General features: G+C 52.2%; 1 protein-coding gene across 3 annotated transcripts; it reads right to left on the reverse strand.

The window, feature by feature from the left end:
• Nucleotides 1-4094: 4094 nt before the first annotated feature.
• rbm42 (RNA binding motif protein 42) lies at nucleotides 4095-21319 on the reverse strand. 3 transcript variants are annotated; one of them, XM_073055508.1, is made up of 10 exons: nucleotides 21057-21319; nucleotides 16729-16861; nucleotides 14615-14702; nucleotides 13568-13636; nucleotides 13277-13419; nucleotides 10635-10760; nucleotides 9524-9634; nucleotides 9240-9357; nucleotides 6813-7007; nucleotides 4095-4736 (listed from the first exon to the last, which is right to left on the reverse strand). In XM_073055508.1, exons 1-10 carry the CDS (start codon nucleotides 21125-21127, stop codon nucleotides 4624-4626), a joined length of 1167 nt encoding a protein of 388 aa, XP_072911609.1. In that variant the 5' UTR covers nucleotides 21128-21319; the 3' UTR covers nucleotides 4095-4623. The 3 variants fall into 3 exon arrangements, with proteins under 3 accessions (XP_072911609.1, XP_072911619.1, XP_072911599.1); XM_073055518.1 differs by having other exon boundaries at nucleotides 13292-13422; XM_073055498.1 differs by having other exon boundaries at nucleotides 13277-13422.
• Nucleotides 21320-21563: the final 244 nt, after the last annotated feature.

The raw sequence follows: 21563 nt of genomic DNA on the forward strand, positions 1-21563 counted from the left end.
CTTGAAACCGTTGTCATACAAGTCATTTGGTTCACATTCATGTACATTACAGCACAGTACAAGCCCTTGCCCACGATGTTGTATGAACCTTTTAACCTACCCCAAGATCAATCTAACCCTTCCCGCCTACATAATTGTGCATTTTTCTTTCATTCATGTGCCTATCAAAGAGTTTCTTTAATGTCTCTAATGCGTCTGCCTCTACCACACACCAATCTGTAAAAAAAACTTCCTCTGACATCTCCCTATACTTTCCTCCAGATTGCTTAAAGTTACACCCCTTCAAATCAGCCACTTATGGTCTGGGGAAAAATGGTCTAGCCAACCATTCGACTGATGCCTCTTACCATCTTATACACATCTATCAAGTCACCTCTCATGCTCTCCAAAGGGAATAACCCTAGTTTACTCAGTGTATCTTTATAGGACATGCTCTCTAATCCAGGCAGCATCCTAGTAAGCCGCAAGCTTCCACATCCTTCCTACAATGAGGCAACCAAAACTGAACACAATACTTCAAGTACGGTCTATCCAGGTGCAACATCACTTTACGGCTCTCAAACTCAGTCCCCTGACTAATGAAGACCAACATACCATACACCTAAAAAACGCTATCTACTTGCATCTTTCAGGAATCTAAGGAAATCAACCTCAAGATCTCTCTGTTCCTCCACACTGCTAAGAATCCTGCCATTAACCCTGTATCCTGCCTTCAAATTTGACCTTCCAAAGTAAATGACTTCACATGTTTGGACTGAACTCCATCTGCTGCTTCTCAGCCCAGCTCTGCATCTTCTCTACACCCTATCGTAAACTCTGACAAACTTCTACGCTACCATACCACCACCAACCTTCATGTCATCTACACACTTAGTAACCCACCCTCCCACTTCCTCAAGTCGTTTATAAAACTCACAAAGAGCAGAGGTCCCAGAACAGATTCCTGCAAACACCACTGGCCACCATCCTCCAGGCAGAATATGCTCTATCAACAATCAACCTCTGTCCAGGGAGCCAACTTACCCTGGATTCCATGTCTGGGATTCAGAAGGAGGTACTTAACTCTGCAATGGACAGAGAACGAACAGGACTTTGAAACTTGCCGAGGTAAGTGTGGCTCCAAGATCACTCAAGGAACTCAATAAGGAAGAAGCACCAGAGACTTTCTGGCATTCAGCTTGTGACCAAATGCTAACAAACCTCTGCAGATGTCCCGCTGAAAGTATCTTGACTGGTTGCATCATGGCCTAGTATGAACACACAGGAACATAAGAAACTGCAGGGAGCAGTGGACACAGCCCAATACATCATGGGCTTTTCCCTCCCCACCCTCAATAGTATCTGCAGGAGGCGATGCCTTACCCATCAAAGATCCCCACCATCCAGGCCACGCCATTTTCACACTCAGTCAGCAGGTACAGAAGCCTGAAGCCCCACACCACCAGGTTCAGGAACAGTTACTTCCCTTCAAACATCCGGTTGTTGACCCAACCAACACAACCTTAATCATCGTCTTAGTATAACAGTGCTAGAACCACTTTGCACTACAATGAACTTTGATTTTTTTTGTTCTAATTATGTTTCCTCTTGGTAAAATTGTGTACAAGTTATGTTTATCTTGTGAATGTTGTGTCTCTGATGCCATGTTCCAGCGATGCTGCTGCAGGTAAGCTCTTCGTGGACTTGTGCATCTAACAATAAATTTGACTTTGACACAGTCAGGATGGAGCAGCACACTATCCACACCCCTCTAAATACTGGTCAGTCCACCACTGGCTCACAGTGGCTACACTGTGCACCATCTACAGAAATCACTACCGTTACTCACCCAGACACACCACCCCTTGAAGGATGAGTGCAGCGGAGGAGAGGTCAGGGTGCAGAATGAACCAACCTTTGAAGCAGATATGGGAATGTGATATACACAGACAAGGCCGTGGGAATTCCTATTGTTTTGAAGAGTCAGGTTTCTGCACAGGACCAGAAAAATCTGCAGAAAAGTTGTAAACTCCATCATGGGCAGTAGCCTCTCCAGTACTGAGGACACCTTCAAAAGGTGGTGACTCAAAAAAGCAGCAGATACATCATGAAAGCTGAGTCACGTGGCTGTTAGCTAACAAGCCAAGTTTGTATACGAGCCTGGTGAGGTTACATATGTAACACAGTGTAAAACACATATTTTATGTATTACATTATACTGCTGCAAAACCACAAATTCTCAACAATGTCCGTGATATTGAAACTGATTCTCATTATTTGGGGATGGGGTAGGGAAGAAAGAGGTCTGCAAAGTAAGGTTTGGCCATGCTACGTAAGAGACTCCATCCTGGGTATGGTGAAAATTGCAGGCTGCTCCAAGCACATCTTCGGACTGTGTTGGTCATTGATGCAAACAACACACTTCACTGTATGTTGTGACGTTTCATTGGACATGTGACAAAGCTAATCTAATCTAAACCATAGTAAGTAATTCTGTACACGTACGTGACTACATTACAAATGTTAAAGTTAAGGAGGTGATGATAGCAATTGAACCGAAGGTTCATTGTTCACTGTTATCTTTCTGTTGAACAAGTATAAACCATCGTGTCAGGAGGGTGAGATTCTCCTGGATTCGCTTTCTCCTGAAGGTTAACTGCGTGAATAAAGACTTTTATATTTCCCTGTTACAGCGTGGCTCAGTTTTAGTCAGCAGAAGTGACAGGTGACTGTGCAGTCCATTAACCGACTGAGAAACCGGTTACACAGCACTGCTCTATGTGACACTCTCTACCCCAGAATGCCAATGTGGAGGATTCCTGCATAGACGGACCTTCAGAGGGGCAACCCCCCACCACTGACGGCAGAATGGGCCACAGTGATGTGTCAGGAGCAAACGAGTCCTATCCCTCTGCCCTGAGACCGGGTAGTGGGATGCGGAACACGACTGTTAACGTGAAGAGAGTGGTGGAGAGAGCATGGTAGGCTCTGTGTGGGTCGGAGAGGAGAGTGTGATAGCGTGGTGATGCAAGGCAGAAAGAATCTCGGTGCAGGACTGGGAGAATAAGACATTGAAGCAGAATTAAGCAGTTCGGTGCATTGAGTCTGGCATTCAATCATGGTTTATTTATTTTCCCTCTCAGCCCCATTCTCCTGCCTCGTTCCCATAGCTTTTGACGACCCTACTATTCAAGAACTTTTCTATCTTTGGTAAATATACCCAATGACATGGCCTCCACAACCATCTGTGGCAATTAATTCCAACGATTCACCAGGCTCTGGTTAAAGAAATTTCTCATCTCTGTTCTAAAGGGACACTCTTTGAGGCTGTGCCCTCTGGTCCTAGAACTCAACCACTATAGGAAACATCCTCTCCACAAGGCGTTTCAATGAGATTCTCCCTCATTCTTCTAAACTCAGGGAGTACAGGCCCAGAGCCATCATATGTCAATGCTGTCCTTCTCAGAAGCAATCTCATGAACCTCTGGACCAGCACATTCATTCTCAGATAAAGGCCCTGAAACGGCAATCCAAGTGCGGTCTGACCAATTACAACCCTGCTTATATATTCTAGTCCTTTCAAAATGAATGCTAACATTGCATTTGCCTTTCTTACCAACGAGTCCACCTACAGGTTAACCTTTAGGGATTCCTGCACAAGTCCCTTTGCACCTCCAATGTCTGAATTTGCTGCCCGTTTAGAAAACAGTCTACGCCTTTCTTCCTTCTACCAGTGCGTGACCAAAAACTTCCCCGCACTATATTCCTTCTTTAGCCATTCTCTTGATGTGATCCATGGCATGAGGAGTGAGTGATGGGGCGGCGACTCAAAGGAGGAGGGGTCTCAGGGTGTGGAAAGAGGATGGGGAGAGTGCAGGGCAGGAGGTTGCAGAGGAAAAGAGAGGGGGGTGTACAGAAAGCACAAAGTGGTAATTAGATAAGCCTGAACGAAAAGGCAATGTTCTTCATACGTTCCCACCTCCAACTGCAATACTGTCCCACTTTCTCCTCCCACACCAACCCAATTGCAGACCCTCCGTGTCCACCCTCCGCCCACCCACCCCATCACCAGCCCAAGACCAAATGGGAAAAAAAAAAGAGACCAGATTAGAAACTCTCAGAAAATTATATATTGATAGCCAACAAACAGTAGCAAATACTCATAATGAGCCATGTGTGTCCCCATGTCAGACAGTGAGTGTCTCTGTGTGTCGAGTAGAGGTCTGGCCATGGGGGTTCCATGTTTGTATGTTACTGTGTTCCCCAAGTGTATCTGTTTCCGTCTCTCTCTCTGTCTGTGTCATGCCTGTGTGTGTGGTGCCCATGTCTGTCTTTAATTACAACTGGGACCATCCCACACCAGCAGGACCATGGAGGATTCAACTCCACGCCTCTCCCACCCCATCAGTCCAGTGCAGGGAGGAGCCACCCTTCAGTCAGCCGTGGAGATGCCCGATCCCCACGGGAACCTGGCCACCATCAGGGAAGGCGTGGCAGCCCAGGCCTTGTCCTAGTGCTCAGCCAGCGCACCCTGCTGTCAGGGGTGGTGGTGCGGAAGAAGGCGAGGTCCTGCAGCCCAACAGAGGATGGAGCTGAGGCGGGACCCCCTACCTCACACGAGGCACCCCAGCCCTCTGCCCTTCCTCACCGCAGGCCCAGCTTCTTCTTCTCCTTCTGTTTCTTCCGCACCACATCCAGATTCCGGTCTCGCCACATGCTCTTCCTCAGCTTGATGGGACGGCTCCCCACATACTTCCCTGGAGAGGAGAGAAGACCAGGATATCGGGACAGACCACAGTCCAAACCCTGCATCTAGTTCCAGCCTGCAACCCATTCCCACAGATCTGTTATTCAATATATAAACCCCTGACCCCTGGATTAGACCCCAGCCTGTGACCCACTCCCAGAGATCTGTTATTCAATATATAAACCCCTGACCCCTGGATTAGACTCCAGCCTGTCACCCACTCCCAGAGATCTGTTATTCAATATATAAACCCCTGCTCCCTGGATTAGACCCCAGCCTGTAAACCACTCCCAGGGTTCTGTTATTCAATATATAAACTCCTGACCCCTGGATTAGACTCCAGCCTGTCACCCACTCCCAGAAATATGTTATTCAATATATAAACCCCTGCTCCCTGGATTAGACCCCAGCCTGTAAACCACTCTCAGAGATCTGTTATTCAATATATAAACTCCTGACCCCTGGATTAGACCCCAGCCTGTAAACCACTCCCAGGGTTCTGTTATTCAATATATAAACTCCTGACCCCTGGATTAGACTCCAGCCTGTCATCCACTCCCAGAAATCTGTTATTCAATATATAAACCCCTGCTCCCTGGATTAGACCCCAGCCTGTAAACCACTCTCAGAGATCTGTTATTCAATATATAAACTCCTGACCCATGGATTAGACCCCAGCCTGTAAACCACTCCCAAAGATCTGTTATTCAATATATAAACTCCTGACCCCTGGATTAGACCCCAGCCTGTAAACCACTCTCAGAGATCTGTTATTCAATATATAAACTCCTGACCCCTGGATTAGACCCCAGCCTGTAAACCACTCCCAGAGATCTGTTATTCAATATATAAACTCCTGACCCCTGGATTAGACCCCAGCCTGTAAACTACTCCCAGGGTTCTGTTAATCAATATATAAACCCCTGCTCTCTGGATTAGACCCCAGCCTGTCACCCACTCCCAGAGATCTGTTATTCTATAAACCCCTACTCCCTGGATTAGACCCCAGCCTGTCACCCACTCCCAGGGTTCTGTTATTCAATATATAAACCCCTGCTCTCTGGATTAGACCCCAGCCTGTCACCCACTCCCAGAGATCTGTTATTCTATAAACCCCTACTCCCTGGATTAGACCCCAGCCTGTCACCCACTCCCAGGGTTCTGTTATTCAATATATAAACCCCTGCTCCCTGGATTAGACCCCAGCCTGGAAACCACTCCCAGAGATCTGTTATTCAATATATAAACTCCTGACCCCTGGATTAGATCCCAGCCTGTGACCCACTCCCAGGGTTCTGTTATTCAATATATAACTCCCTGACCCCTGGATTAGACCCCAGCCTGGAAACCACTCACAGAGATCTGTTATTCAATATATAAACCCCTACTCCCTGGATTAGACCCCAGCCTGTCATCCACTCCCAGGGTTCTGTTATTCAATATATAAACCCTTGCTCCCTGGATTAGACCCCAGCCTGGAAACCACTCCCAGGGTTCTGTTATTCAATATATAAACCCCTGCTCCCTGGATTAGACCCCAGCCTGGAAACCACTCCCAGAAATCTGTTATTCAATATATTAGCCTCTGAACACCTGGATTAGACCCCAGCCTGGAAACCACTCCCAGAAATCTGTTATTCAATATATTAGCCTCTGAACACCTGGATTAGACCCCAGCCTGGAAACCACTCCCAGAAATCTGTTATTCAATATATAAACCCCTGCTCCCTGGATTAGACCCCAGCCTGTCATCCACTCCCAGGGTTCTGTTATTCAATATATAAACCCCTGCTCCCTGGATTAGACCCCAGCCTGGAAACCACTCCCAGAAATCTGTTATTCAATATATTAGCCTCTGAACACCTGGATTAGACCCCAGCCTGGAAACCACTCCCAGAAATCTGTTATTCAATATATTAGCCTCTGAACACCTGGATTAGACCCCAGCCTGGAAACCACTCCCAGAAATCTGTTATTCAATATATTAGCCTCTGAACACCTGGATTAGACCCCAGCCTGTGACCCTTTCCATATGGTTTAGATCCTGTATCACCTGTGCCTGTTGGGGTTGGGCAGGGGAACTCACCGTTCATCTCACGCATGGCACGGACGTAGTCGTTCGGGTCCTTGAAGCTGACAAAGCCATAGCCCTTTGTCTTGCCCGTCCGTTTGTCCCTGATGACTTTGGCCTTCAGGAATGACTGGTACTTTCCAAAAGCTCGAGCCAGGATGTCATCATTCACTTCATTCCCAAGGTCCCCACAGAAAATCCGGAAGTCATCTGGAACGACCGAGACTATATTGGTGAACATTACACGTAGTCCCTAGCAATAGAGTGCTGGTAAGCAGCCAGGACCCTGCAGGCCACCAGCATCATATCCAGGTTGTGTGAGCAGTGAGTAAAATGATCCCACTATTTCCTGTCACAGATGGATCAGAATCTGCATCACTGGGTGCTGTAATCCTGTTACACATTTACTCATTGGGACCCCGTTTCCCACTCCCTTTAAACCCACCGGGACCCCGTTTCCCACTCCCTTTAGACCCACCGGGACCCCGTTTCCCACTCCCTTTAGACCCACCGGGACCCCGTTTCCCATTCCCTTTAAACCCACCGGGACCCCGTTTCCCACACTTTAAACCCACCAGGACCCCGTTTCCCACACTTTAAACCCACCAGGACCCCGTTTCCCACCCTTTAAACCCACCAGGACCCCGTTTCCCACTCCCTTTAGACCAACCAGGACCCCGTTTCCCACTCCCTTTAAACCCACCAGGACCCCGTTTCCCACTCCCTTTAAACCCACCAGGACCCCGTTTCCCTCCCTTTAGACCCACCGGGACCCCATTTCCCACCCTTTAAACCCACCGGGACCCCGTTTCCCACTCCCTTTAAACCCACCGGGACCCCGTTTCCCACTCCCTTTAGACCCACCGGGACCCCGTTTCCCACTCCCTTTAGACCCACCGGGACCCCGTTTCCCACTCCCTTTAGACCCACCGGGACCCCGTTTCCCACTCCCTTTAGACCCACCGGGACCCCCGTTTCCCACTCCCTTTAGACCCACCGGGACCCCCGTTTCCCACTCCCTTTAGACCCACCGGGACCCCGTTTCCCACTCCCTTTAGACCCACCGGGACCCCGTTTCCCACTCCCTTTAGACCCACCGGGACCCCGTTTCCCACTCCCTTTAGACCCACCGGGACCCCCGTTTCCCACTCCCTTTAGACCCACCGGGACCCCGTTTCCCACTCCCTTTAGACCCACCGGGACCCCCGTTTCCCACCCTTTAAATCCACCGGGACCCCGTTTCCCACCCTTTAAACCCACCGGGACCCCGTTACCCACCCTTTAAACTCACCAGGACCCCGTTTCCCACCCTTTAAACCCACCAGGACCCCGTTTCCCACTCCCTTTAGACCAACCAGGACCCCGTTTCCCACTCCCTTTAAACCCACCGGGACCCCGTTTCCCACTCCCTTTAGACCCACCGGGACCCCGTTTCCCACTCCCTTTAGACCCACCGGGACCCCGTTTCCCACTCCCTTTAGACCCACCGGGACCCCGTTTCCCACTCCCTTTAGACCCACCGGGACCCCCGTTTCCCACTCCCTTTAGACCCACCGGGACCCCGTTTCCCACTCCCTTTAGACCCACCGGGACCCCGTTTCCCACTCCCTTTAGACCCACCGGGACCCCGTTTCCCACCCTTTAGGCCCACCGGGACCCCGTTTCCCACCCTTTAAACCCACCGGGACCCCGTTTCCCACCCTTTAAACCCACCAGGACCCCGTTTCCCACCCTTTAAACCCACCAGGACCCCGTTTCCCACCCTTTAAACCCACCAGGACCCCGTTTCCCACCCTTTAAACCCACCAGGACCCCGTTTCCCACTCCCTTTAGACCCACCAGGACCCCGTTTCCCACCCTTTAAACCCACCAGGACCCCGTTTCCCACTCCCTTTAGACCCACCAGGACCCCGTTTCCCACTCCCTTTAGACCCACCAGGACCCCGTTTCCCACCCTTTAAACCCACCAGGACCCCGTTTCCCACTCCCTTTAGACCCACCAGGACCCCGTTTCCCACTCCCTTTAGACCCACCAGGACCCCCGTTTCCCACTCCCTTTAGACCCACCGGAACCCCGTTTCCCACTCGCTTTAAACCCACCAGGACCCCGTTTCCCACTCCCTTTAAACCCACCAGGATCCCGTTTCCCACTCCCTTTAAACCCACTGGAACCCTATTTCCCACTCCTTTTAAAATCACTGGGACCCCGATCCCCACGTTCTTCGAACAGACAAAGAAATGTCTAGGAGCTAGAGATGGTTACAGAAACGGGGAGGGTTGTAGAGGGCAAAGAGGGTCACAGAGACAGGGTCGGATGTAGGGGTCAGAAGGGCTCAGAGAGATGGGGAAGGATAGGAGTCACAGAGATGGAGAGTGCTGTAGGGACCAGAGGGAGTCACAGAGACAGAGAGGGGTGTAGGGGTCGGAGGGAGTGTCACTGACCACTCTCCCACTCCAGGAGGCTGGGATCCTCCCAGGAGATTCCTGCGGCCGTGCGGATGCACCTCTTCACCTTCTCCTGTTTGTTCTTCTTCTTATCTTCAGTGGCCACCTCCCCAACCTGTGGGAACGAGACACGTCAACAAGGTCCAAAGGCATCATTTCGTACAAAGTTGCACCAAGTGACATGGAGCAGGAACCTTGGCTGATTGATTCTCTCCCCCTCCTCCCTCACTTCTCCCAAACCCAAGGGTCACAGGGCAGTGACGGGGAATAGGAAACCTTACCTCGTGCGGGGGTTCGGGTTCGGGCATGCTGGGTCCAATCAGGTTGTCCTCAGAGGGCAGAGGCTCCTTCTCCTCGGGCTGGGGAGGGTGGTGGGGTTCAGGAATCTCCACCTGTGGGGGCAGAGAGACATCAACAACGTACTCACACACAGGCGGGAGAGCAGGAGAGGAGCGATGTGGAGAGAAAAGTGGAGTACTGAAGGTGGGTGTTAGAGAATTAGGGGGAGTCAGAGAAAGCAGGGCGTGTGACAGAAATGAGGGCAAAATGGAGATGGGGCTGTTGGAGACAGATATGGGGTGGGGACTGACATGGAGAGAGGGGTGTGTTACCCCCTGATGATGTGGGAGGGATGGAGACAGAGGCAGGGGAAGGGGGTGTCGAGCTGTAAACAAGATTGAGAGGTGACAGAGATGTAGCGGTGTGCTAACCGCCAATGGGGTGGGGGGTGAAGACATGGGGGGGTGGTGACAGTGACGAGGCGATGTGTTAGCTGCAGGTGGGGTGGGGATCGGAGCTGTGTGGGATGATGGAGATGGTATGGTGACGTGGTAGTCGCAGAGAGGATGGGGGACAGAGACATGGGACGGGGGTGATAGAGACAGGGTGATGTGTTAGCTGCAGGTGGGGTGGGGATCGGAGCCGTGTGGGATGATGGAGATGGTATGGTGACGTGGTAGTCGCAGAGAAGATGGGTGACAGAGACAGGGTGATGTGTTAGCTGCAGGTGGGGTGGGGATCGGAGCTGTGTGGGATGATGGAGATGGTATGGTGACGTGGTAGTCGCAGAGAAGATGGGTGACAGAGACAGGGTGATGTGTTAGCTGCAGGTGGGGTGGGGATCGGAGCCGTGTGGGATGATGGAGATGGTATGGTGACGTGGTAGTCGCAGAGAAGATGGGTGACAGAGACAGGGTGATGTGTTAGCTGCAGGTGGGGTGGGGATCGGAGCTGTGTGGGATGATGGAGATGGTATGGTGACGTGGTAGTCGCAGAGAGGATGGGGGACAGAGACATGGGACGGGGGTGACAGAGACAAGGTGACAAATTAGCTGCAGCTAGAGAGAGTGATGGAGATGGACTGGGGGTAGCAGAGGAACAGAGAGCACTCACCTCTTTAGGTTTGGAGGGTGGCGGTCTGTAGACGGTGGGCGCGGCCTGGATGATGGTGAGGTTGGCCTTGGGCATCGGCTGCAGCACCGGCTGAGGTACGGGCATCATCGGGGGCAGGTGGGTGACCTGAAGGGGGCGGCAGTTGTCGACAGGTCAATCAACACCGCAGGCTCCCACCCTACCAACTCACCCTGAGGAGCCTGCAGCCCATCATGGCAACACCAGCCCCTCCCTACCTGCTCAGGCAGTTCGTCTCCATCTCCTGTCCAATACCCATCTCTGAAGTGAGGCCTGTAACCACTCACTCCGTTCATCTATCAGTGAGTTCCCTCCACTCCCTCATCGTCTGGAAATGGATCTCCACACCCCCGTTCAAATTTACTCCATTCTGAACCCCTCCCCTTAATTCCCCGTCCATTGATACTCCTGCCCCAACACCCCTCCTTTTGTCTGTAACCCCTCCAGCCCCTACAATCCAAACTGTCTCATGATAACCTCTAGCCCCAACAAACCTCCCCATCTCTGTACACGTTCCACTCTCTGAACCCACCACATGGAAACACATCTTAGTTTTAAAATTGATGCTCGACCTCTGTACCTGCCCCACATTTGAACACAGAGCTCTGTTAGGATATAAGGACGGGCCTTCAATCACACACAGAACATAGTCAATGCCTGTCCTGGTGTGGGTCAGACCCAGGGATACGGAGACTGGAACTGTGCACGGTGCTCCCGGTGTGGGTCTGACCCAGGGACACGGAGACTGGAACTGTGCACGGTGCTCCCGGTGTGGGTCAGACCCAGGGATACGGAGACTGGAACTGTGCACGGTGCTCCTGGTGTGGGTCTGACCCAGGGATACGGAGACTGGAACTGTACACGGTGCTCCCGGTGTGGGTCTGACCCGGGGAGACAGAGACTGGAACTGTGCACGGTGCTCCCAGTGTGGTCTGATCCAGGGATACGGAGACTGGAACTGTGCACGGTGCTCCCGGAGTGGGTCTGACCCAAGGACACGGAGACTGGAACCGTGCACGGTGCTCCCGGTGTGGGTCTGACCCAGAGAGACGGAGACTGGAACTGTGCACGGTGCTCCCGGTGTGGGTCTGACCCAGGGATACGGAGACTGGAACTGTGCACGGTGCTCCCGGTGTGGGTCTGACCTGGGGAGACAGAGACTGGAACTGTGCACGGTGCTCCCAGTGTAGTCTGATCCAGGGATACGGAGACTGGAACTGTGCACGGTGCTCCCGGAGTGGGTCTGACCCAGGGACACGGAGACTGGAACCGTGCACGGTGCTCCCGGTGTGGGTCTGACCCAGGGATACAGAAACTGGAACTGTGCACAGTGCTCACAGTGTGGTATGACCCATGTAGACACAGGCATAGGGAATAAGTGCAGCTAACAATGCAAACACCCTGTCAGGATACTGTTTATTGACTACAGCTCAGCATTTACCTCCATCATTCCTACAGTCCTACAGAACCTGGGCCTCAATCTCCCTCTGCAAATGGATCCTCGACTTCCTAACTGGAAGACCACAATCTCTGTGGATTAGTGATAATACCTCCACCTCACTGACAATCAACACTGGTGCACCTCAGAGGTGTAGTATGCTTAGTCCACTGCTCTACTCTCTCTGCACGCACGACCGTGTGGCTAGGCACAGCTCATTCAGCATCTATAAAGTTACTGATGATACAAACATTGTTGGCAGAATTTCAGATGGTGACGAGAGGGCGTACAGGAGCGAGATACAGCAGTTAGATGAGTGGTGTCACAACAACAACCTGGCACTCAACGTCAGCAAGACCAAAGAGCTGATTGTGGATTTTAGGAAGGGTAAGACGAGGGAACACAGGGGTCAGAGTGGAGTGAGTGAGCAATTTCAAGTTCCTGGGTGTCAATAGCTCTGAGGACCGAACATGGACCCAACACACTGATGCAGCTGTTAGGAAGGCAAGACAGCAGCTGTACCTCATTCGGAGTTTTACTCGAAAACTTCTACAGTGGAGAGAATTCTGACTGGCTGCATCACCATCTGATATCAGGGCAGGGGGAAGGGAGGCTACTGCACAAGATCAAAGTAAGTTGCAGAAACTCGTAAAATTAGTCAGCTCCAGCAGGGGTACTAGCCTCCATCTTCAAGGAGCAGTGCCTTAGAAAGGTGGCATGCATCATTAAGGACCCCCAGCACCCAGGGCATGCCCTCTTCTCACTGTTACCATCAGGAAGGAGGTACAAGAGCCTGAAGGCACACGCTCAGCGACTCAGGACCAGCTTCCTCCCCACTGCCGTTCGATTTCTAAATGGTCATTGAACCCATGAACACTGCCTCACTACTTTGTCTTTCTGTTGTTTTGGTCTGTATTTTAATTTCACTATTTAATAGCCATATTAAATATTTACTGTAATTCAGTATTTGTTCTCTATATTTATCATTTCATTGTACCGCTACTGCAAAGTTAACGAGTTTCATGACATATGCTGGTGATATTAAAGCTGATTCTGAATGCCAGATTGGCTTGGGTGATCGCCAGAGAGGGGATTACGCACAGCGGGTGGTGGGGGTGGGATCTCCCTGCGGCAGGAGAGCAGGACGGGTGAAGGAACTCAAAAAAAATAATTATTGCATACTCACACTGCTGAAACTTACGGGCGGCAGGGGTCCCATCGGAGGGGGAGGGGGCATCGGGTGGCCCATCATCAACGGAGGGGGCGTCCGCATCGGAGAGCCCATCAGCGGTGGGGGTGGTGGGGGTCGCATGGGGGGCATTCGTGGACCTGCTGAAACCAAGGGAGGCGTTAACAACACTCAGGTGAGGCTATGAACAATCGCCAGCAAGGCCGGGATCCAATCCAGGGATTTGGGGAGGGCGGGGACGGAAACAGTCTCTGTAGCAGGGAGCTGACAACAGAGTAGCTCACGTACCTGGTCTCTGTAACACGTGCGGCACGAACACTGGGCGCATTATGGAGGGAGGTCTCGGAGGAGGCATTGCTGTGGAAAGAGAGAGACGCAGAGTCAGAGAAGGTAGAACCATGGGAGAGGGACTCTGTGAGACACCCATAACTAGGTAGCAGTGGTGGCATCTCTGACCCTGTCGTTATCCAGTGAATCAGTTCACTTCCCCATGAAACTGCAAGTACAGCACTACAGTGAACACCTCCACTTCAGTGCTGCGGGAGGGGATAATGAGGAGGAAGCGCGGGGCAGAGGTGGTGAATAGGGAGTGCTGCACTGTAGAAAGGTCAGCGAGGAGGGAGCATCACAGGAGGGGGTGGTGAGGAGGGGTCACCTCGGCGGTAGCGAGGACGGAGTACCGAGGGAAGGGTGTCAAGGAGGAAGTGCTACAGAGGGTAGTGAGGTGTGAGCTGCCTGTGCAGAGGGTGAAGTGTTTTACTGGTGCAAGATCCCAGAAACCAACCGGACACTGAGCACAATGCAGCTGCTGAGCCTGTCTCTGTCTCCCACAGCCGCAGATACCCAGGCTTGTGGCTCAGTCGGTAAAACTTCTGTCACTCTTCTCGGGAGGCCTGTGTTTGAATCTGACTTCCGGCTGTGCATTTGCGCGTCCGTGTGTGCATCCCCTTGGTTACAAAGCTGTACAAGCCATTCCACCAAGTGCGTTCCAACCATCACCACATTCCCATCCCCCCTCCCCCCCCAGATTCAACATGAAGTGGGGGGTGACAGAGTAGAATACACAGCAGCTGATAAACCCACCCAATCTGCATGTCTGCAGAGGAAACCAGAGCACCAGGAAAAACCCAGGGAGAAGGTGTAGACTCCACTCTCACGCTAACCTTCACTGGGGGACGGGACACACCCACCCAACCTCACTGGGGGACAGATCTCAGGCAGTTATAGGTTGGGATTGAACCTGGTTCTCTGGAGGCAGATTGTTGGAGTAGCTGGTGCTCGGGGAGAGGGGACCCCATGCAGAAATGGGAGGATGATTCGGCTGAGGCGACATACCTGGCCCCACAAAGGGCGGTGGTGGTCCCACGTTGGGAGGCATAACCGTGGCAGCAGCTGCAGCTCGTGCCTCCAGGCTCTGCTGTACCTGCAGAGAGACAAGGCCAGGCCTGGTTACCCACCGGTACGGACTGGACACCAGAGAGAGAGACAAGGCCAGGCCTGGTTACCCACAGGTACGGACTGGACACCAGAGAGACAAGGCCAGGCCTGGTTACCCACCGGTACAGACTGGACACCAGAGAGACAAGACCAGGCCTGGTTACCCACCAGTACGGACTGGACACCAGAGAGACAAGGCCAGGCCTGGTTACCCACCAGTACAGACTGGACACCAGAGAGACGAGACCAGGCCTGGTTACCCACCAGTACAGACTGGACACCAGAGAGACGAGACCAGGCCTGGTTACCCACAGGTACAGACTGGACACCAGAGAGAGAGACAAGGCCAGGCCTGGTTACCCACCGGTACGGACTGGACACCAGAGAGAGAGACGAGACCAGGCCTGGTTACCCACAGGTACAGACTGGACACCAGAGAGACGAGACCAGGCCTGGTTACCCACAGGTACAGACTGGACACCAGAGAGACAAGACCAGGCCTGGTTACCCACCGGTACGGACTGGACACCAGAGAGACGAGACCAGGCCTGGTTACCCACCGGTACGGACTGGACACCAGAGAGAGAGACGAGACCAGGCCTGGTTACCCACAGGTACAGACTGGACACCAGAGAGACGAGACCAGGCCTGGTTACCCACAGGTACAGACTGGACACCAGAGAGACAAGACCAGGCCTGGTTACGCACCGGTACGGACTGGACACCAGAGAGACGAGACCAGGCCTGGTTACCCACAGGTACGGACTGGACACCAGAGAGACAAGGCCAGGCCTGGTTACCCACCAGTACAGACTGGACACCAGAGAGACGAGACCAGGCCTGGTTACCCACAGGTACAGACTGGACACCAGAGAGACGAGACCAGGCCTGGTTACCCACAGGTACAGACTGGACACCAGAGAGACAAGGCCAGGCCTGGTTACCCACCAGTACAGACTGGACACCAGAGAGACGAGACCAGGCCTGGTTACCCACCAGTACAGACTGGACACCAGAGAGACGAGACCAGGCCTGGTTACCCACAGGTACAGACTGGACACCAGAGAGAGAGACAAGGCCAGGCCTGGTTACCCACAGGTACAGACTGGACACCAGAGAGACGAGACCAGGCCTGGTTACCCACCAGTACAGACTGGACACCAGAGAGAGAGGGACAAGGCCAGGCCTGGTTACCCACCAGTACGGACTATACACCAGAGAGACAAGGCCAGGCCTGGTTACCTACAGGTACGGACTGGACACCAGAGAGACAAGGCCAGGCCTGGTTACCCACAGGTACAGACTGGACACCAGAGAGACGAGACCAGGCCTGGTTACCCACCGGTACGGACTGGACACCAGAGAGACGAGACCAGGCCTGGTTACCCACAGGTACAGACTGGACACCAGAGACGAGACCAGGCCTGGTTACCCACAGGTACGGACTGGACACCAGAGAGACGAGACCAGGCCTGGTTTCCTTTGGTTAGGGGAATGTAAATCTAGCCAGCATAGGTTAAAGATGAGAAGGAAAAGATATAAAAGGGAGTTGAGGAGTAAAGCTTTACTCTAAAATAAAGCAGTAAATGGTGCAAACACACATCAGGTGAGGCAGCGTCTTTGTGTGGAGAAACGGTGAGAGTCTCACATCTCAGGTATAAACAAATTTCTGAAAACAATCAAAGTTGTCAGGGAGAAATAGAGTTAGTGTTTCAGCAGTTAATGTTTTTGACTTTTTCCCTATAACACTGATGTTTCCTCTCTCCCCACCGACGCTGCCTGACCTGTCAAGTGTTCCCTGCATTTTAGACCTGAATCATTCACTCTTTCTCTCCTCAGATACTGCCTGACCCGCTGAGTATTTTTAGCATTATTTTCGTAAAGAAATGAGGAACACTGATTGTTTGATAACCATGTGGTGAGGGAGGGAAAGCCACAGGTGACAGCATCTTGAATGCTCCCTCACAGCCAACACGCCTGCTCCCACCCACCCTGGCCCTCGCCCGCCTCACCTGCCGGTAGGTGTTGGTTCCGATGATCGGACGAGCGACAGGAACCGGTATCACTGCCACGGGCACGCTTTCTGAAGCTGTCGTGGCTGCAGGCGGATTGGCGACCGGGGCCCCGAGCACCTCTTGTTCGAAGCTGTGGGAGTGAGGAAGGGAGAATCAGTGAAGCGGCACCTCGGGCAATGCAGCAGAGGAACAGGTCCTCCCTTTCTGACCACGACGCCGGTGGACTCTGCCCAGTGCAGACCGGCTTATCCTGACCGCTCACATCAGTGCGGTCCAGCAAACTGAACGTGCAGGAACAGACGGAGGTTAAGGAGGTTCGACTTGTCCCTGAACACTTTAACAAACTCCTACAGATGTCCTACTGGCTGTTTCACGGTCTGGCGGAGGAATATAAGCCCAATGAATCGAGGGCACATCCCTCCCGACCATCCACAGGATCCCCACCATCTGAACCACGCCACCTTCTCACAGCTCCCATCCGGCAGGGAGTACAGAAGCCTGAAGCTCCACACCACCAGGTTCAGGAACAGTTACTTCCCTTCAACCATTTGGATCCTGAACCATCCAGCACAACCCCTAATCATTATCTCAGTATAGCAACACCAGGACCACTTTGCACTACACTGAATGATTTTGTAACGGTGTTCTTTCTTGTAAAAATTGAGCATCATTCATATTTGTGTTTTTCTTGTGAATGTTGTATCAGTTACTCAGGGTTCGGGCAGGTGGGACGGCAGCCCGCCTAGAAGGGAAACTCTGATTTTAACCCTCCGCTGCCTTGCGGCCAAACCCACCCATGGGAAAGGCTTCGGGAGTAAACCCCAAAGAAGAAATCTGGAGTCGGGGTCCCTGAGGTAGTTTGATATTTCTTACAACTTCACTCTGGTAACCCCTGCGTTGACACCGGTGCCGAGCTGCATCGGTACTTGCCCTTCCCTCGGACTACATCAATGACATGGAGAGGGGGAACCCACTGCGTGGGCAACAGCCGGTTCTTCAAATCTTCACCCAGGAGAGGACACAGTTCACCAGGGGCACAAACCCATGATCCGCTGGGATCGAGGGCTGCCTACGACGGGGTAACTCAGGGACTTAATTAGAAGTCTGAAGAGATTCGGTAAGTCACCAAAGACTAGCAAATTTCTACAGATGTATGGCATAAAGCATTCTGACTGGCTGCTTCACTGCCCAATGCACAGGATCGCAAGAGGCTGCAGAGGGTTGTAGACTCAGCCAGTACTGTCGTGGCACAACCCTCCCTATCATCGAGGACATCTTCAAGAGGTGGGGCCTCAATCGTTCATTAAGACCCCTCACCATCTTGTTACTGCCATCGGGGAGGAGGTACAGGAGCTACGAAGACCTGCACTCAACAATTCAGAAACAGCTTCTTCCTGTCCGCCATCAGATTGCTGATCGGTCCATAAACCCATGAATACTAACTTATTATTGTTATTTTACAGTCTGTATTTAGTAATTAACGGTGATTTCTAGGTGTTGGACTGTACCGCTGCCACAATGCAACAAATGTCTGATTCTTCCCCTCACCTGCCAGCTTGTAAACCTTCACCTCCCCCAACACCTTATTCTGGCTTCACTGGGGGGGTCTCGGTCCAAAACATCGGCTGCTTATCCCTCCACAGATGCTGCCTGACCTACTGAGTCCCTCCAGCATTGTGTGAGCGTTGCTCTGGATTTCCAGCGTCTGCAGCAGCTCTTGTGTTTCTGATTCTGACTCGCTGCATTTCCACATTCACCACAAGCAGATGCACTAACGTACACTCAATGGCCACTTCACTAGCTACAGGAGAACCCAGTGTGCTCTTCCAGTTCAATGTGTCTGACGTATTGAGATGGGCTTCCGCACACTGTGCCATGTAGTTACTTTCGTAAACTGTTTGGATCAGTATGATAGGCCATTCCCCCATCACAAACAAGCGATCATCGACAGATGCTGGAAATCCAAGCAACACACACAAAATGCTGGAGGAGCTCAGCAGGCTGGGCAGCATCTATGGGGAAAAATATCATTGATGTTCCAAATGTCAACAATGTTCTTTTCCATAGATGTTGCCTGGCCTGCTGAGTTCCTCTGGCATTTTGTATGTGTCGCTTGGCCATTCTCCTCTGCCCTTTCTCAATAACAAGGCATTTTTGCCCACAGGACTGCCGCTGAATAGAAGACTTTTGTTTCTCGTACCATTCTGAACAAACTCTAGAGACTGTTGTGCACAAAGTCCCAGAAGATCAGTGGTTTCTGAGATACTCAGACCACCCCATCTGGCACCAACAATCATTCCACGGTCAAAGTCAGCTAGGTCACATTTCTTTCCCCATTCTGATGTTTGGTCTGAACAGCAACTGAACCTCTCGAACATGTCTGCATGCTTTAATGCATTGAGTTGCTGCCATATTATTGGCTGATTGGATATTTGCATTAACGAGGTGTACTCAATAAAGTGGCCAGAGTGTATAACGTGTAATTTGTTGTTTTGTGACAAGACATAAAAATTACAATATAAGCGAACAGATTGACAGAAAGGCATTTGAAAACACTCAACTTCTCTTCTGGTTGTACATGATCCATATTCCTCCAATCTCTCCCAGGTTCAAGCACTGGGACCCCACAGTTTGTATCCTGAACCTCCTACTCTATCCCCTGTACACTCATGACTGTGTGGCCAACCTCTACCCTACTCCATCTACATGTTTGTGGATGATACCACCATAGTGGTCCACATCTCAAACAAAGCTGCCGTGAGAACAATCTTTCCCTCAAAGTCGGCTAAACAGCTGGTCATTGTATTCAGAAAGGGGATGGTGCACACGCTCCTGGCCGAAGTTGAGCTTCAAGTTCCTCAGCAACAGCCTGTCCTGGTCCGACCATGTTGATATCAAAACTCAAACATCAGAGGTGTAGAGGGACTTGGGAGTCCTCGAGCAAGACTCCCAAAAGGTCAATTCACAGGTTGAGCCTGTGCTAAAGAAGGCAAATGCAGAGTTGGTATTTATTTCAGAGAGAATAGAAAATAAAAAACAAGGAGGCAATGCTGACACTTTATAAGACATTAGTCAGTCCTCATTGTCAACAGTTTTGGGCCCCTTATCTCTGAAAGGATGTATTGTCATTGGAGAGAGTCCAGAGGAGGTTCACGAGGATGATTGCAGAAATGAAGGGGTTAACATATGAGGAGTGTTCGGCAGCTTTGGGCCTGTACTCAATGGAATTTAGAAGAATGCATGGGGATCTCATTGAAACCTACCGAATGTTGAAAGGACTAGATAAGGTGAATGTGGAGAGGATGTTTCCTCTGGTAGGGGTCATTCAGTACTAGAGGGCACAGCCTCAAAATTGAGAGGCAACCTTTTAGAACAGAAGTAAGGAGAACTTTTTTTTCACCAAAGAGTGGTGAATCTATGGAATGCTCTGCCACAAACTGCGGTGAAGGCCAAGTCCGTGGGTATATTTAAAGCAGAAGTTGATAAGACACCTGATTGGCCAGGGCATCAGGTGATATGGTGAGAGGGCAGGGGTATGGGGTTGAACGGGATCTGGGATCAGCCATGATGAAATGGCGGAGCGGACCCGATGGGCTCAATGGCCTAATTCTGCTTCTGTGTCTTATGTCTACCAGCTTTCTCAGGAGTTTTCCATGACCCCGTCAAGTTTTACCCATGTTTAATGATGTACCATAGAAAGCATCCTATCCTGCTCTGCCCACTACTGCAAGAAACTGCGGAGAGTTGTGGACTCAGCTCAGCACATCATAGAAACCAGCCCCCTCCCCTCTACACCTCCCAATGCCTTGAAGGCAGCCAGCATCAAAGCTCCCTCTCTCTCCCCACCCGCATCGGGCAGACGATACAGAAGCCTCAAAGCTCACCACCACTGTTCTACCCTGCAGTTTGAACAGAACTCTTGTACGATAAGATGGATTCATGACCTCACAATCTACCTTGTTATGATCCTGCACCTTGTTGTTTACCCTCTCTGCACTTTCCTGGTAACTTTTACACTTCATTCTGAATTATTATTATTTACCTCGATCTACCTCAGTCTAATCTGTAAGCAAGGCAAACTTCTCACTGTATCTCGGTGCATGTGACAATAATAAACCGACTCCAATACATTCACGTGCCCAGGAGGGTTTGAACACCCCTGCCTCCACCACGGCTGGGGTGTGGGGGAGAAGCACAGCCCGGAGCCGGCCGGTCGCCAGCGGCAGGGGCCCGGAAAGTGGCGGGCTTCGGGCTGCCTCCCCCTCGGACCTGGGTCCGCTCCCATACCGATGCGGGTTGGCCCGAGTTCCCCCTCCCCCACTCACAGCGCCATCTCCGCCTCCATCTCCTTCATCTTCTCCTCGCCGATCTTCCTGGGCGCGGTGGCCGCCATCATGGCTCCGCTCTCGCTCTCGCCCTCGCCCTCGCCGCCGCCGCCGCCGCTGCCGACGGTCGCACAACCTAACTCCAGTCCGCGGGGCCTCCGCCTACGGCCGCCAGCCAGCAAGATGGGCCGACCACCACCTCCTGTCCTTCCGGCACGGCGCCGCGCCCTCTGCCGCCCGGAGGACCCACAGCTCCGCCTCAGCCGTCCGGAGGTCCCGCCGCTTCGCCCTCTGCCGCCCGGAGGACCACAGCTCCGCCTCTGCCGGCCCGGAGGTCCCGCCGCTTCGCCCTCTGCCGCCCGGAGGACCACAGCTCCGCCTCTGCCGGCCCGGAGGTCCCGCCGCTTCGCCCTCTGCCGGCCCGGAGAACCACAGCTCCGCCTCAGCCGCCCGGAGGTCCCGCCGCTTCGCCCTCTGCCGCCCGGAGGACCACAGCTCCGCCTCTGC

This window comes from Hemitrygon akajei, chromosome 1 (assembly GCF_048418815.1).
Source record: "Hemitrygon akajei chromosome 1, sHemAka1.3, whole genome shotgun sequence".
In the NCBI taxonomy this organism is placed as follows: Eukaryota; Metazoa; Chordata; class Chondrichthyes; order Myliobatiformes; family Dasyatidae; genus Hemitrygon; species Hemitrygon akajei.